This window comes from Lotus japonicus, chromosome 4 (assembly GCF_012489685.1).
Source record: "Lotus japonicus ecotype B-129 chromosome 4, LjGifu_v1.2".
NCBI lineage: Eukaryota > Viridiplantae > Streptophyta > Magnoliopsida > Fabales > Fabaceae > Lotus > Lotus japonicus.
In genome coordinates, this window is record NC_080044.1 from 66,281,778 (window position 1) to 66,294,595 (window position 12,818).

A 12,818-nucleotide genomic window follows, 5' to 3' on the forward strand; every position below is an offset into this window, starting at 1 on the left:
TATTAAGTGAGTGTGTATCAAAGAAAAATGACATTTATCAATGATTTGATGAAGGTTATTGAGACTTACACTTGATATTTTTTTTTTGAAAAGATTTTGCTGTTAATTAAATAGAGGGCATGGAAGCCAAAAGGTCTGCGGTTACAAAAACATCCACTTCAGGCAGTGCCTCATCGATCCACACTAAACCGGCGTACGAGGAGGAATTCCTGGCCAAAAAGTCAGCGACAACATTGTCTTAACGACGAATAAAAATAACACACTTACACTTGATAGTTGCTAGTGAGGTTACAGTTTTACAACTTATGATAAATAATTTTTGGTATTGCTATTGGTGAAACTTTCTAGTTAAACTCATAACAATTAAATATAAAGAACAAGTATAATTCTAATTTTTTCATGTGCCAACATATGAAAAGTGAAAGATTTCTTAAAATTCCTCATGACACATCTTTTTTTATTTCACTACATTTTCTAAGTGGGCTAGCCCGCCAACCCACTGTCCTGCCAAAATATGGGTTGGGTTTAGACTTTGAACCCAAATACCAAAAGTGGGCTAGCTCACCCCAACCCGCATTTCGGCGGGTTAGTGGCGGGTTGGCCCGGCCCGCCAACCCGTATTGTCACCCCTAGTATATAACAAGCTATTTCACGTTAGTTGGCATTGTAATCGAGCACTTCATCTTTTAAGTAAGTGGTTGAGATTCAATTCTCAACTCTTATGAATTGAAAAAACCAATTGATTCGCTCATAGCGTCTAGTGCATTGATCGTAAGACGACAAATTAACCTCATGAATACTAGCTATGAAGGTGCATTGGTAAAGAAAAAACTCTAATATTTAGAAAATATAAAAGCTCGAGGGAGGTCACGTTATTTTATTTCAAAATATATTAATTTGTGAAATTAAAATAATGCCTTAAAGTTATATATCAATTAATTCGTTTAAAGAAATAAAAATAGTGTATGAAATTTTTAAGTTTGAGAAAAATAGCAACTTTGATTTTTGAAAAAAAATAAGAACTTTACTATAAGAACGTTCTTAGAGAACGAACTCACGATTGCTTCTCATCATCAATTAAAGAATTCTCTAACTGACTCAACTCGCTTGGATAATAACAATTAAAATAAAATATTACTTGAGTACAAAATAATATTCAAAGCAAGAATTAAAGAACATAAATCAAATTGAATAAAAAGATGAAATTTATTAAGAAGTGAACTTCAGGTTTGCAAACAGTGGAGTTTAGCAACTCATACTAGAAGAGTGAGAGGGATGATAAGAGGTGTCTAAAATAACCTAAACCTCACTTATTTATACTAAAAAAAGCTAATCTTGTTATCCAAGTAATATCTTATCTAATTCAGAAGCAAATCTCAGGCTCTCAGCTGATACAAGTCTGGGCTCAAAGTGAGTAAGTGGTCCATTGCTCAACTGGCCCAATTAAAGTGCTGACAGGTCTGTTAACTTCGGAGTTGTACAAACCACCGTATATGGATGAATATTCAAAACACATGATCATGGAAATTGTAGTACTTCAAGTTAGCTTTCTATAGCCTCTAACCACGCTTTATTCTGAGTCTTGTAGCCCACCAAATCTCTTCCCACCCCCTAAACCCAAAACCTACCAAATTGACTATCAAGAGAAATCTGGGCAAGAAACCTCTGCAGACTCAGAAACAAAAACCGGTGGTGATTGCTTCATCTGCACCTTCTTCCTCCTCTCAGCAACTTGTGAAGAAATCAGTTCATAAACAAACTTCGTCCCCTCAGCAACCTGTGAAGAAATCAGTTCGAAAATACAAGGCTCCATTGGTCCCGTCAAACGAAGAGAAGCTCATGGCTGATGGTAAAATCTGTTAGAACTTTGAACTAATTTACTCCTCTGCTTCTCCTTTCAACTTGGCGTTAATTTAATTGAAATCTACTGATGAATCAGTTAATTTCCTCTGCTTCTGAACTAATTTACTCCTCTGCTTCTCCTTTCAACTTGTCGTTAATTTAATTGAAATCTCCTGATGAATCACTTAATTTCCTCTGCCTCTGAACTAATTTACTCTGCTTCTCCTTTCCCAACTTTCATTGCAGGGAATCAAAAGCCTCAGGATAAGTTAAGTAACTCCTTCCTGAAGGTAATAAAGGCAATCATGAAGGAATTTGATCCTCCACTACCTGCTGAAAGATGTTCTAAGACAGCCCTTGGAAAATGGCAATGCCCCTTTAAGAAGAATGGTAGCGATGCACATTGCCGCTACCATCAACTCAGATACAAATTTCAGAGAGTTTTTTTTTTTGAATTTCTTGTTTACATAAATTGCTCTGAGATCCATTCTAACAGTGCTTGTAATTCTTGTTGTAGAGAAGAAAAAAGACCAAGGTAAATCAAGGGGGAAGGCTAAGGTAAATCAGCTGAATTGAAATGAAATTAGCTAGAAGATTCTAGTAGAAGTCTTTGTAGCGGGCTGGCCTTAGGATTGTGCGTTTGGGCCTAGGTCCAGTGGTATCATCAACCTTTTGGGCCTATCACACGTCTTCTCCAGAATCACCTTCTTCATCTTCTCCAAAATCACCTTCTTCATCTTCTCCAGACTTGCCCGCTGCCATCCTTGCTTGAGTTTCCTCAATGATTTCACTTAGCGCGGAGCTTAATAGGTTTTCAAATCTCCATCTAAGGCCTGAATTTGTTCTCTGATCTTCTGGATTTTGTCATCCAACTCACATCTCTTCTCATAGGCCTCAACAAACGACTTGGCATTATGAATTTTTTCGATGATTCCCTCCTGATTTACCTTAGCCTTCCCCCTTGATTTATGGAGAAAACAAAGAGATAGAAATTTGTGCAATTATAGAATGAAATTGTAAGAAATTATTGCTTCCATTCAATGATTCAAAATTCTTTAATAATGGTGAGAATGGTAGCACCAATTTTTCGTCCATAATGGCTGTTTATTTAGAATTTGAATTATGGAAAAAAAAGTTATGGATCTTTTAGTATTATTTAAAAAAAAGATTTAATTAATTGATTTATTTCATAATTTTTTAATAATAGTGATAATAAGTATACAAAATTTTCCTCCAAAATAAAAAATAAGCAGCAATTATTGAGAAAACAAAGGCATAGTTATTGTCATTAACAAAAGTAACAAATTATGATTGATTCAAAATTCGAATTCGTGATTGCTTTGTCTTATTTTTCCTTTAAAAAATGTTTGTATCTGTTCAAATGCGCAGCATTTGATTTAGGGTAAAAACATAGGGATAGTTAGTTGTAATGGACGGTTAAAAAAAACATAGGGACAAAATTAGCATACAAATTAAACAGTCATTATGAAAAGTTTTAAAAAATTAAACAATCATTATGGCGGCTTAAAAAAGTTAAACAACAATTATGGGCGGTTTAAAAAAAATTAAACAGCATTTATGGGCTGTTTAAAAAAAAAACTAAACAACCAGTTTGAGCGGTTTTACGGAATATTAAATAGCTAGAGAATGATGGGCTACAAACTCAAAATGATGGAGAGAATGACACATGATTAAATGACTCAGATTGAAGGAGGTGTTGACACGTAGGAAAAAATGAGTGGAGGAAGGAGAGTTAGCTTAGGAATGTCACGTCATCTAATTGAGGATCTTAGTGATCCTCTTTTCTAAAGTATATAGATGCCATTTTTTCTTACATGGAATTTTCAAATAAATCAAACTAAAAAAAGATAAAATATTGTTTTCACAAAATAGTCAAACAATGAAATATATCAAAACCCATGACATATAATTTATTTATTTATACTAAAATCCAATCCAAATTATTCATAATTGCTTATTCCACGGGTAGCATTGTAAAGTACCGTCCACATGCTTGAAACATGGTCCTTCTTGCCTAATAAGCCAAACACACTGAGAACACCTTCTAATATCTCTTGTTTCTATGTATATATCAAACCATTCAGTGACATTTTGCCATTGAAATGTGCCATAAAATTGTGTTCCGCCAAAAAAAGCGTTTCTAAAACGCCATTCAAATGTTTCACCAGGATGTAGAACGCGCCTTCCAAGATCATCATCCGCAGACTTGATGTGAATGGTTAGGTCCAAATTCTCACTTAAAAAATTTATAACTATCACACGTTGTTTCCCAAAAAGATCATCGTTACGGGCGGATGACAACAAGAACATGCAAAGTAAAAGAAAAATTCTTGTAAATGGATCCATTTCACTTTGGTGGACAATTTGTGAGTTGTTGAATTGAGAATTTTTGTTATATATAGACCACTATCTCAATCATTGACTTGAGATTTACATTAATGACAATACTTAATAGTTATTAATGATCATTATATTATTTTCAACTATAAAAGTTGTCATATAAATCTATAGTAAAATATTAAATTTCTAAAACGTTTAAAATGTTAACTATTATCAACTTGTATAAAATTCCAATTTATGTGCGTATTATTATACAACTCCTAAAATATTCTTGGGAATCATTCTTCACCATTTTTGGAAAGGAAGAAAAACTCATCTAGAACAATCTAATTTATTTTTGGAATTTGTAATATCTTGCGAAACACTGATATCTGTTGTGCGCTTCAGTTCCTCCACGGACACGACAACGTCCGCCGTGCCGGTCACTTCTCTCGCTGTCACCGCCGCCGTATCAGCCCCCTGTTGTCGCTCCATCGTCGCATCCGTCCACGACCATGCTCTTTCTGCTTCGCCGCTGGTGCCTGAATGATGCTGAGAATGTGGTAGTAGAGGATTACATACCAAGATTTCCAGCAGCGTTTGTGAAATGAGAGAGAGAGGGAGTAGAGAGGGAGGCTCTAATTGGGTGCCTTCATAGTGGTGGCTCGGATCACGGCGGTGGCCGGCACAAGGTCATTTCCAGCAGTCGGATCGGCGGTGGCAGCGAACAGAGTTTGCTCCCAATAACTACTATCCAAACGCACGAGAGAGGAACCCAATTTCAAGGATTACCCAACGGTCATCATGGCCACCACAGCGGCATAATGAGCCTGAAAGAACACAGTGTGTGTGGCAGACACGACGAGGGTATGATCGACAGGATCAACACAAACAGGGGGTATCCCAGCGGTTCCGGGAAACACAAGCAATCAACGCCAGCCGGCATCTCGTGATGATGAGAACGTGAAGACACAGGGGCTGTCTTTCTCAGTCTATGTAGATGGTTTGAGCGACATGATTACCTTGTTAAAATTGAAAACAATTTTCGGGAAGGCAGGGAGAGTGAGAGATGTCTTCATCCAATTCAAGAGAAAATTTCAGCGACGTTTTCGGTATGGATTTGTTCGGTGATGAAGAGGCTTGGCGGGAAATTCGACCTCTGAATGACCTTCGAATGGATGGCAACTATCTCGTGGTAAAAAGGGTAAAACTTAAACAAGCCACCACAAACTCAGTGTCTAGGAAAATATGGCGACCTAAGATACAGCAGAATCAAGCAATTCCGGTCACAAAAAAGGAGTCACCCAAGGAAGCGTCTATTACTTGTGAGGATACACGACAACCAGATGTTGGACAATTGCGATTTTCGGCCTCTGATATGGATAATCTTTGGTACCAATGTTGTGCTCGAGCTCGCACTCTTGAGGCGAAACCAGTTGATGTTATCCAGGACGAACTTGCTCGAATTGGTATGTACAATTTTCGCTTAATACCATTGGGTGGAGATGAGGTTTTGTTAGAGTTTGAGAGCAAGGATGAGATGGAAGATACTCTAGCAGAGTGTAGTTTTTTTTCTGGAACAGAAGTTAACAGACTTGCATCCGTGTACTCCGCTTACCTTTGGGGTTGCACAATTGGTGTGGATTCATCCATGGAAAGTTCCGCTAGGCTTATGGTTGGACTCTTTATTTACAGCTGTTGGAAATAGACTTGGCAGATTTGTGGAATTGGATGTCGCAACCAAACAATGCCATCGGGCTGATTTTACTCGCATCCTTGTCTGCATGCATTATCCGCTTCTGCACTGTTTTTCAATGTCAGTAGATATGGACGGCACGACATGTGTGATTCTGGTAGAGAAAGATGATTATGCTTATGATTATGGAAAGATGGAAACCATGCCGTCAACACCAGTAAAGCTATACGACTCGGAGGCTGCTACTGATTTTGGCGATGATTCGGAAAATAAGAACGACATATTCATTGAGGAGGTACATGTTCCAGTTCATTGTTTGGATAAAGAGTTTGACTCTGTTGTTGATGTTGAATCAGGAGAAGAAGATGAAGTTTTCAGGAATGATAAATTAGAAGGGCTCCAAAGCATGGTGGATGTGGAGGAATATCATCCAGAAACGGAACCAACAAACACGTCAGGTCTCCGTTTGGGTGATCGTGTTACCCAGCTTCAGGTTTCGCTCGCTTCGTCGCCGGCGGCGGCAGCCCATGATCAACCGGTCTTGCACTAGAAGGGGGAGCAAAAAAAAAATTCAAATTCTATTGCATTGAATGGAGCTTTCAACGCAGGAGAGGAAGTCTTGGAGCAGTTACAGGTTCTGAAAGAAGGTTCTAAAAGAAACTGGCTATACGGTGGAGGAAATTGAGGAATGGAAGAGAAATACAAAAGCTGAAGCAAATATGCTATTCAAAAATCAAATCTTTCCTTTTGATTTTAAATCTCATAATTTTATTTCAAATAACCTCTATTTTGTTACAGGTTATTCATTCAATTCAAATGATATATCTCAAAAATATAGCTGGCCTCTTTACTCAACTTACTGGGACCGACTTCAAGTTCAACAATTGCAAAGGCCTTGTTTGCCTCAAGGATTTCACAATAAAATTGATTTATTGAGGTTTGCAACTTATTTGACTGCATCCTTTGCTTCTGCGTTTAACGTGAATGAATATGCAACACCGGAGCACGCCAACGGTTCCAACCATCATCAATACCAGTATCCATACCTGCCGTGAGCAGCGAGCCATAATCCAACTCCTCTTGACAAATCCATCGCATCACATACTCCAAGCTCCAGTCATTATCACCCAACACCACATTGTTCCGCCACCGCCACAGGCCCCAAAGCGCTGCCAAAAAGAGAGAAGAGTAGTAAAAGTAATTTTGTTATAATATAAAAATAATGATAATTATTAGAAAAACTCCATTGAAATCAACAAATTATAGAGTTTGTATATACTTTTTTTATATATCGGAAAAGTTTGTATATACTTCAAATATTACTATATTTCCAAATTTGTATATAAAAATTAATAATCTAAAAAATTACTTTTAACATAGAGTAGAAATATAGAAATATTTAACATGGTTAAGTTTCTCAATTATCAATTCCAACCGCATTTTCCCTGATTGATTGTGTTTTTTATTTCCAACCGATTAATAACTTAAGTGGTAAGAGGTAGATGACATATGGGTTGAGTAGGGAGGTCCAAGAATAATCCCCGAATGGTGCGATTTATGTTTCCGATGTACAAAAAATATTTCAACCACATTAATTATGTTTATTATACAATGTGTATCCTTCACATAAAATAATTTTATTAAGAAAAATAATTAGAGCCCGTGCATCGCACGGATACAATCCTAGTACAAGACTAGAACCCAATGCTTTAAGAAAATTCAGGCATGTAATACATCGGAGAACACAGTCAGGGAAAGATGAAATACTGCAACCAAGGGGACCAACACAACAAGGACAAAAATGTCTGACGAATCTCTAATCTTATAAATTATAACAGAGAATAGTTGAAATTAGGGCTGCAGAGACATGGTTCACATGCTTTTTTCTATGAGTGGGATTTCAAGAGGCACATAAATGCCAGTAGAGGCAAAAATAGCAAAAACCTCACGGCGTATAATATTGAGTAAAGAAATCATTGTTGCAATGGTATGGACCAGAAAAAAATCTATTAATCATACTAGACAAATATCATTATTAGGATCACGTTCACAATGGAAACCCCTTTCAACCAGCTCCACTATGTTATTGTTGAAAGCATCACTTCTGAGCCAAACCTTCTCTACATGCTAAGGAATAGTAAAATAAATTAGAATTTAGAAGAACTGAGGCTCCAGCCTTTCTCACACAGTAAGCGCCTATCCACTCACTCCTAGTTCAAACATAAGTTAAGATGGCAGTATAAGAGTATAACCCAGTTAGCATGTGCCTTTCCTACTTAATAAAGTTTAGAGTCAATCAAAAGAAGATAGCAAAAAATAATAAGACTGGCTCCTGACACATGAATGTTCTTCAAGGAAATGATCATCATCCAGATCATTTTTGAGGTCTTAAAGCTTATCTTTGCTTCTTTGTTTCCAGTTTTCACAAATCTGAGTCTGATGGGTGTGTGTAATGCAGGTTGCCTTATTCTACGGAGAGAAACTCGGACATGATCAGCTATTGGAGATAGCATGGTTTCCCTAAATGATGACAAAATGTTCATATAGAGAAAAATGTATAAATTGGGAAGTACATTGGGTCTATTGAAGACAGTGTAACAAAAGCATAGACATATTACAGCAATATATTAGCTAAAAACATGAGTTACAGGTTTTCATATGCAGAGTAGTCCTGCCCTCTAGAGTGCAATAGATGCCGAAGCTAATTCTTCAGGTGTCACCGGATTATGCAGCTGCAGTCACAACCAAATATATAAGGTAACCTGGAAAAACTTCAGCAAAACACATAAAAAATCTTGGACTGTGTGAATCAATTGAACTGTCAAATGGTACTATTTGATGGAATATACAGGTCATAAAAACAATCAATGATGCATACAAATCAGAATCAATGAAGCACAAGTCTCTTTTGTTCCCATCAACATTTTTTTCCACTTTAAAACTTTGGACGGATTCACTGAAATCAGAGCCAAAGTATCATGAAGGACCAGATTCTTTGCTTCCAATGATGTAAACTCTACCCAACAAGAACTGCTATGCCTACAGATCAAGCAGGTTAATACACAGGTATGTTTTAACCCTCCCTCCTAACATAGAAAGAATTGAAATGGGAGATGATGAAGTTTTACAATTGGAAATAAAGAGGCCAAGATATGTGTCTATAGACAATGCCTTGAAGCAATCAATTGAGCACACTCCAAGTCCAATGTCTCCGCAAGGACACCCAAGACGCACACTCCCATCAACATTTACACAAAGCGTAAGTAACAACTCACAAGATTTAGGGCCACCCTACAAATTTATTTCTAGATTGATTGTGCATGGCAACAAAATTTTGAGTAATAAATAAATTCTAGCAGTAAGTCTTACAACACTCGGTGCTATAGGGCACGTTTGACTCATAGTTAAAAAACCACAATCGGTGCATTGTAATTCGAGAATGCGCGTTACAATACCTGGTAACGCGCGAAACGTGAAAGAAACTTTGGACCTCTATTCGGGTTCAGTTATGTTCAACTTAAAACCAAACATGCACATATTCATCTTCGAGTAGTAGTCAGTATAATAATAGTATACATGTGTTGACATTTTCGTACACACTGAATGTACAATGAACTTTGTACATTTCTATGTAGCAATTAGACTTTAACCTAATCAGAATGTCTAATAAATAACTCAAATTCACATATTAATATTAATTATATTCCGAAATCGCAAACAACTTACAGCATTAGCAACGGTGAGCCAATGAAAAGCACGGGAGAAATCATCATTCTGGGAAGGAAGGTAGTCATGGTTCCAGTATGTGATGTTATCAAACTTTGCATAGGTCTCCCAAGAGTGCGAGCTTTCTTCTTCCGCGTGCGGCGAAGTTTTCTTTCCCAAGACAAAACCTATCACATTCAGGAATAAAATTTTCAGAAACATGTCATTCATATGTTGCAGCATGAAATCAATTGAGGAATTGAAAGTTGAGCATCTTGTTACCTGAGTAGCCATGAGGAAGTTGGAGAGTGGTTCCTTGTAGTAACCTGCCTCTGAAGTGTGCTTCTTGCAATGGTAAACCCTCGTCCCCAACGCCTGTGAAGAAAGAAGAAAGTGAGGTTTAGGAAGAAGAAGAAGAAATGGAGTCGGGTCGGGTCAGGGTAATGGGTGCGAACCGGTGGGTTTGGGTTTGAAATAGTGAGAAACAGGAGCGGAACCGTCGTGCTTGACACAACAGGGAAGTTGATGAACGCGGTCGGTGAGATCCTCGGTTCCATCTCGCTTCAGCTCTATTCTCGCCTTTCCCTTTTCCATCTCTCCCGCCAGGTTTCTTCTGCTGTGCGTTTCCAAATGCCAAATAAATACCCAATCTCTTCTTCTTCTTCTATTTTTTTTTTTTTATAATTTAGAGGGCCTAAGCCCAATACCCAATCTCTTCTTCTTTTTTCAGCTCCCCTACCCTCACATTAAAAAAAATGTTTATTTTTAATTAATGTGTTTTGATATAATAAAATAGAGTTTTCGAATAAAAAAAGAAAATAATTTTAAATATTCTTGGTTTGAGACAGGTGTCTTTCTTCACAAGCAATCATGTTCGAGTCGGGAACATTCACATCATGGCTGAACTAACTCTCCCAGTGGAGATTTTTTCCATATACAAGACTCAAACCTGAGACCTTGTTTAAGCGGAATCAAACATGTACCACTTGAGCCAACTACCCGTTAATAAATAATTTTTAAATATGATAAAATTCTTACATTATTAATTTTTTATTATTTTTTATCATAAAATATTTCAACTCAGGCTTTTTTTTTTCTATTAAATCTCAACTTATACTGTTCTACATTTTTCTTGTAAAATTCTCCTTTGAACTTTGTACATTTCAACTACTTTACTTTTATATATTAATCTACACAATCTACACAATAACTTCAACTTTTTTATTAAAGATTTACACATGTCATTCTTCATTTTTATTTTTTGGTTAAAATTTTAGAATTAATAATATTTTACTTATACAATAGCATATATTGTCTTCCGATGTATCGAAAAATATTATAGCATACATCTTTTAATGGCAATGTTATACTATGCTCGTATGGAACATCGGAGATTTTTTCAAGCGCAAGTGGGTGGTGTCAGTTGAGCATATCATTCAAGAAGGAAACTAATGCGCGAACTATCTAGCAAAAGCAAGTGCTCTCCAGGGCCAAGACTTAATGGTGATTCAAGATCCTCCTGCATAGATGGAACCACATCTGGTAGCTGATGCTTTAGGGGTTTCTTCTGTGAGGCGCTAGGCCTTTTTCTTTTTACTTTTCTTTTACTGCACGTACCCAAAAAAAGTATCACATAAATTCTACATGAGCTAATTATAGGGAATTAGATTTCCCACCCCCTGGTTTAGAATTGCCACCCTAGCCTTTTTAAAAAAATGTCGGGAATACCCTCCGGGACTTAAACCTCCATACCAGTCCAGAGGTTGATGTTCTGGACTAGTCCGAGAGTTAAAAGTTCAGATTCTTTAGTTACAGTTAAAATAACATGACTATAGTCCAATTGCAGCAAATATAACATGACTTTAAAATTGAAAAGTTACATAATCCAATTTAAACAAAATTACAATACATAATCCAAGTTAAGCATTGGAAAAGTAAAGCAAAATAACAATACATAATCTAAGTTCAGCATTTCAAAAGTTACACAAATAGTCCTTAATATAGAATTAGTAAAGAACTAATATTAATCTTCTGTTATGTTTGTGAAGCTTCCAGGTGGAGGTGCACTGTCCTTTGGAAATACCTGTATAATGAAAACAGATTCAAATGCTTTGTTGTAGATGTGGAAAAGATTCAAATGCTTTATTTTAGATGTGGAAGAAGATTATCATACCTTGACTACATTGGACAAGGTAATATTCAGATAACAATTAGACTTTCTAGGAGAGAACACAGCGACCTGAAAGTAAAGTGAAGAAACGATGTGATGTCCAAGTTGTCCAAAGAAGCTTAAAATGTTAAAGTTGCCTATAGATTAACCTTTTGGAGAAGCAGAACAGATCCAACAGTTATGTCTTTCGCAAATACGCTTTCAGTGAAGACCTTGTGATGGATACTAGCGCCAACAGTGCCCGTAGGGTCCTGAATCTCAATCTCAGATGTCATGAGAGAAACATGAATATAACATTTCACTGAAATATAAGGAGGAATAAGGAAATACCTTGAGTGTAACTGTTGCATCTCCAAACCCATTGGGATTGCAGGATTTGATAACACCGATGACGTGATCTACTCTTTCATGATGGTGAGTGATTGCGCCCAGAGGAGTGGCAGATCCGTTTAATTGCAGAGCTGAAAGCCGAGCATTGGATTGGAAATCGGGATCGGTGTCGTGGCCGTCTTGGAGGACTTGCCTAACGAATTGTTGGGTTGAAATGTTTGGTTTGTCGTCGGTGGATCTGCGGTGAATCATGGCGGCCTGGACGGCGCCAGTTGGGCCGGGAATGAGAGGACGAGAGCTGGAGGCAAGGTTGTCTTGGCGTTTGCAAGGGCGGATGAATGTTGATGGTGGATCTTGTTCCATTTCTTTTGGTTATTTCCTGCAACAAGGGAAGAAGGGAAGTAATGTAATGGTGTAGGATGCCTTTGGTTCATAGGGGACTAATATAGGAAGTAAAGGGATTTATGGTGTAGGATGAATGAGTAATGGGGTTGGTGGTGAAGATTAATGGTGGTCAGTGTTGGTTGTGTAGGCAGTGATGGTGGTTGAGATTGTAATTGATGGTGGTCAGAGTTGGTTGTGTAGGCATTCTGCTGCTTGGTAAGGATGATCCAGGACTATAAGTTTCGGATCAATCCAGGACTTTAAGTTTCGGATCAATCCAGGACTATAAGTTCCGGACTGATTCATAATTAAATTTACCACCCCCCCTTTTTAAGACGTCCGAGAGTTGAA

The 12,818-nt window shown here is 37.3% G+C and overlaps 2 protein-coding genes across 2 annotated transcripts; both read right to left on the reverse strand.

Annotated features, from left to right (window-relative positions):
• Positions 1 to 8,393: 8,393 nt before the first annotated feature.
• On the reverse strand, positions 8,394 to 10,205 carry LOC130712002 (uncharacterized protein C12B10.15c). Its single transcript, XM_057561819.1, has 4 exons — positions 10,039 to 10,205; positions 9,866 to 9,958; positions 9,605 to 9,771; positions 8,394 to 8,610 (listed from the first exon to the last, which is right to left on the reverse strand). Exons 1-4 carry the CDS (start codon positions 10,175 to 10,177, stop codon positions 8,557 to 8,559), a joined length of 453 nt encoding a protein of 150 aa, XP_057417802.1. The 5' UTR covers positions 10,178 to 10,205; the 3' UTR covers positions 8,394 to 8,556.
• A 1,401-nt stretch (positions 10,206 to 11,606) lies between these two features.
• Positions 11,607 to 12,815, reverse strand: LOC130713178 (uncharacterized). Its single transcript, XM_057562969.1, has 4 exons — positions 12,084 to 12,815; positions 11,903 to 12,004; positions 11,757 to 11,822; positions 11,607 to 11,666 (listed from the first exon to the last, which is right to left on the reverse strand). The coding sequence occupies exons 1-4, from the start codon at positions 12,444 to 12,446 to the stop codon at positions 11,607 to 11,609; spliced, it is 591 nt and encodes a 196-aa protein (XP_057418952.1). The 5' UTR covers positions 12,447 to 12,815.
• Between the last annotated feature and the right edge of the window lie 3 nt (positions 12,816 to 12,818).

Bases quoted from the DNA above. Each gene is read 5' to 3' on its own strand.
- LOC130712002 (XM_057561819.1), bottom strand. From the start codon at position 10,177: ATGGAAAAGGGAAAGGCGAGAATAGAGCTGAAGCGAGATGGAACCGAG. The intron at 9,959-10,038 runs GTTCGCACCCAT...CTTTCTTCACAG, and splicing joins TTTCAAACCCAAACCCACCG to GCGTTGGGGACGAGGGTTTA. The intron at 9,772-9,865 runs GTAACAAGATGC...TGAATGTGATAG, and splicing joins ACTTCCTCATGGCTACTCAG to GTTTTGTCTTGGGAAAGAAA.
- LOC130713178 (XM_057562969.1), bottom strand. From the start codon at position 12,446: ATGGAACAAGATCCACCATCAACATTCATCCGCCCTTGCAAACGCCAA. The intron at 12,005-12,083 runs GTATTTCCTTAT...ATTGAGATTCAG, and splicing joins ATGCAACAGTTACACTCAAG to GACCCTACGGGCACTGTTGG. The intron at 11,823-11,902 runs GTTAATCTATAG...CTTTACTTTCAG, and splicing joins CTGTTCTGCTTCTCCAAAAG to GTCGCTGTGTTCTCTCCTAG.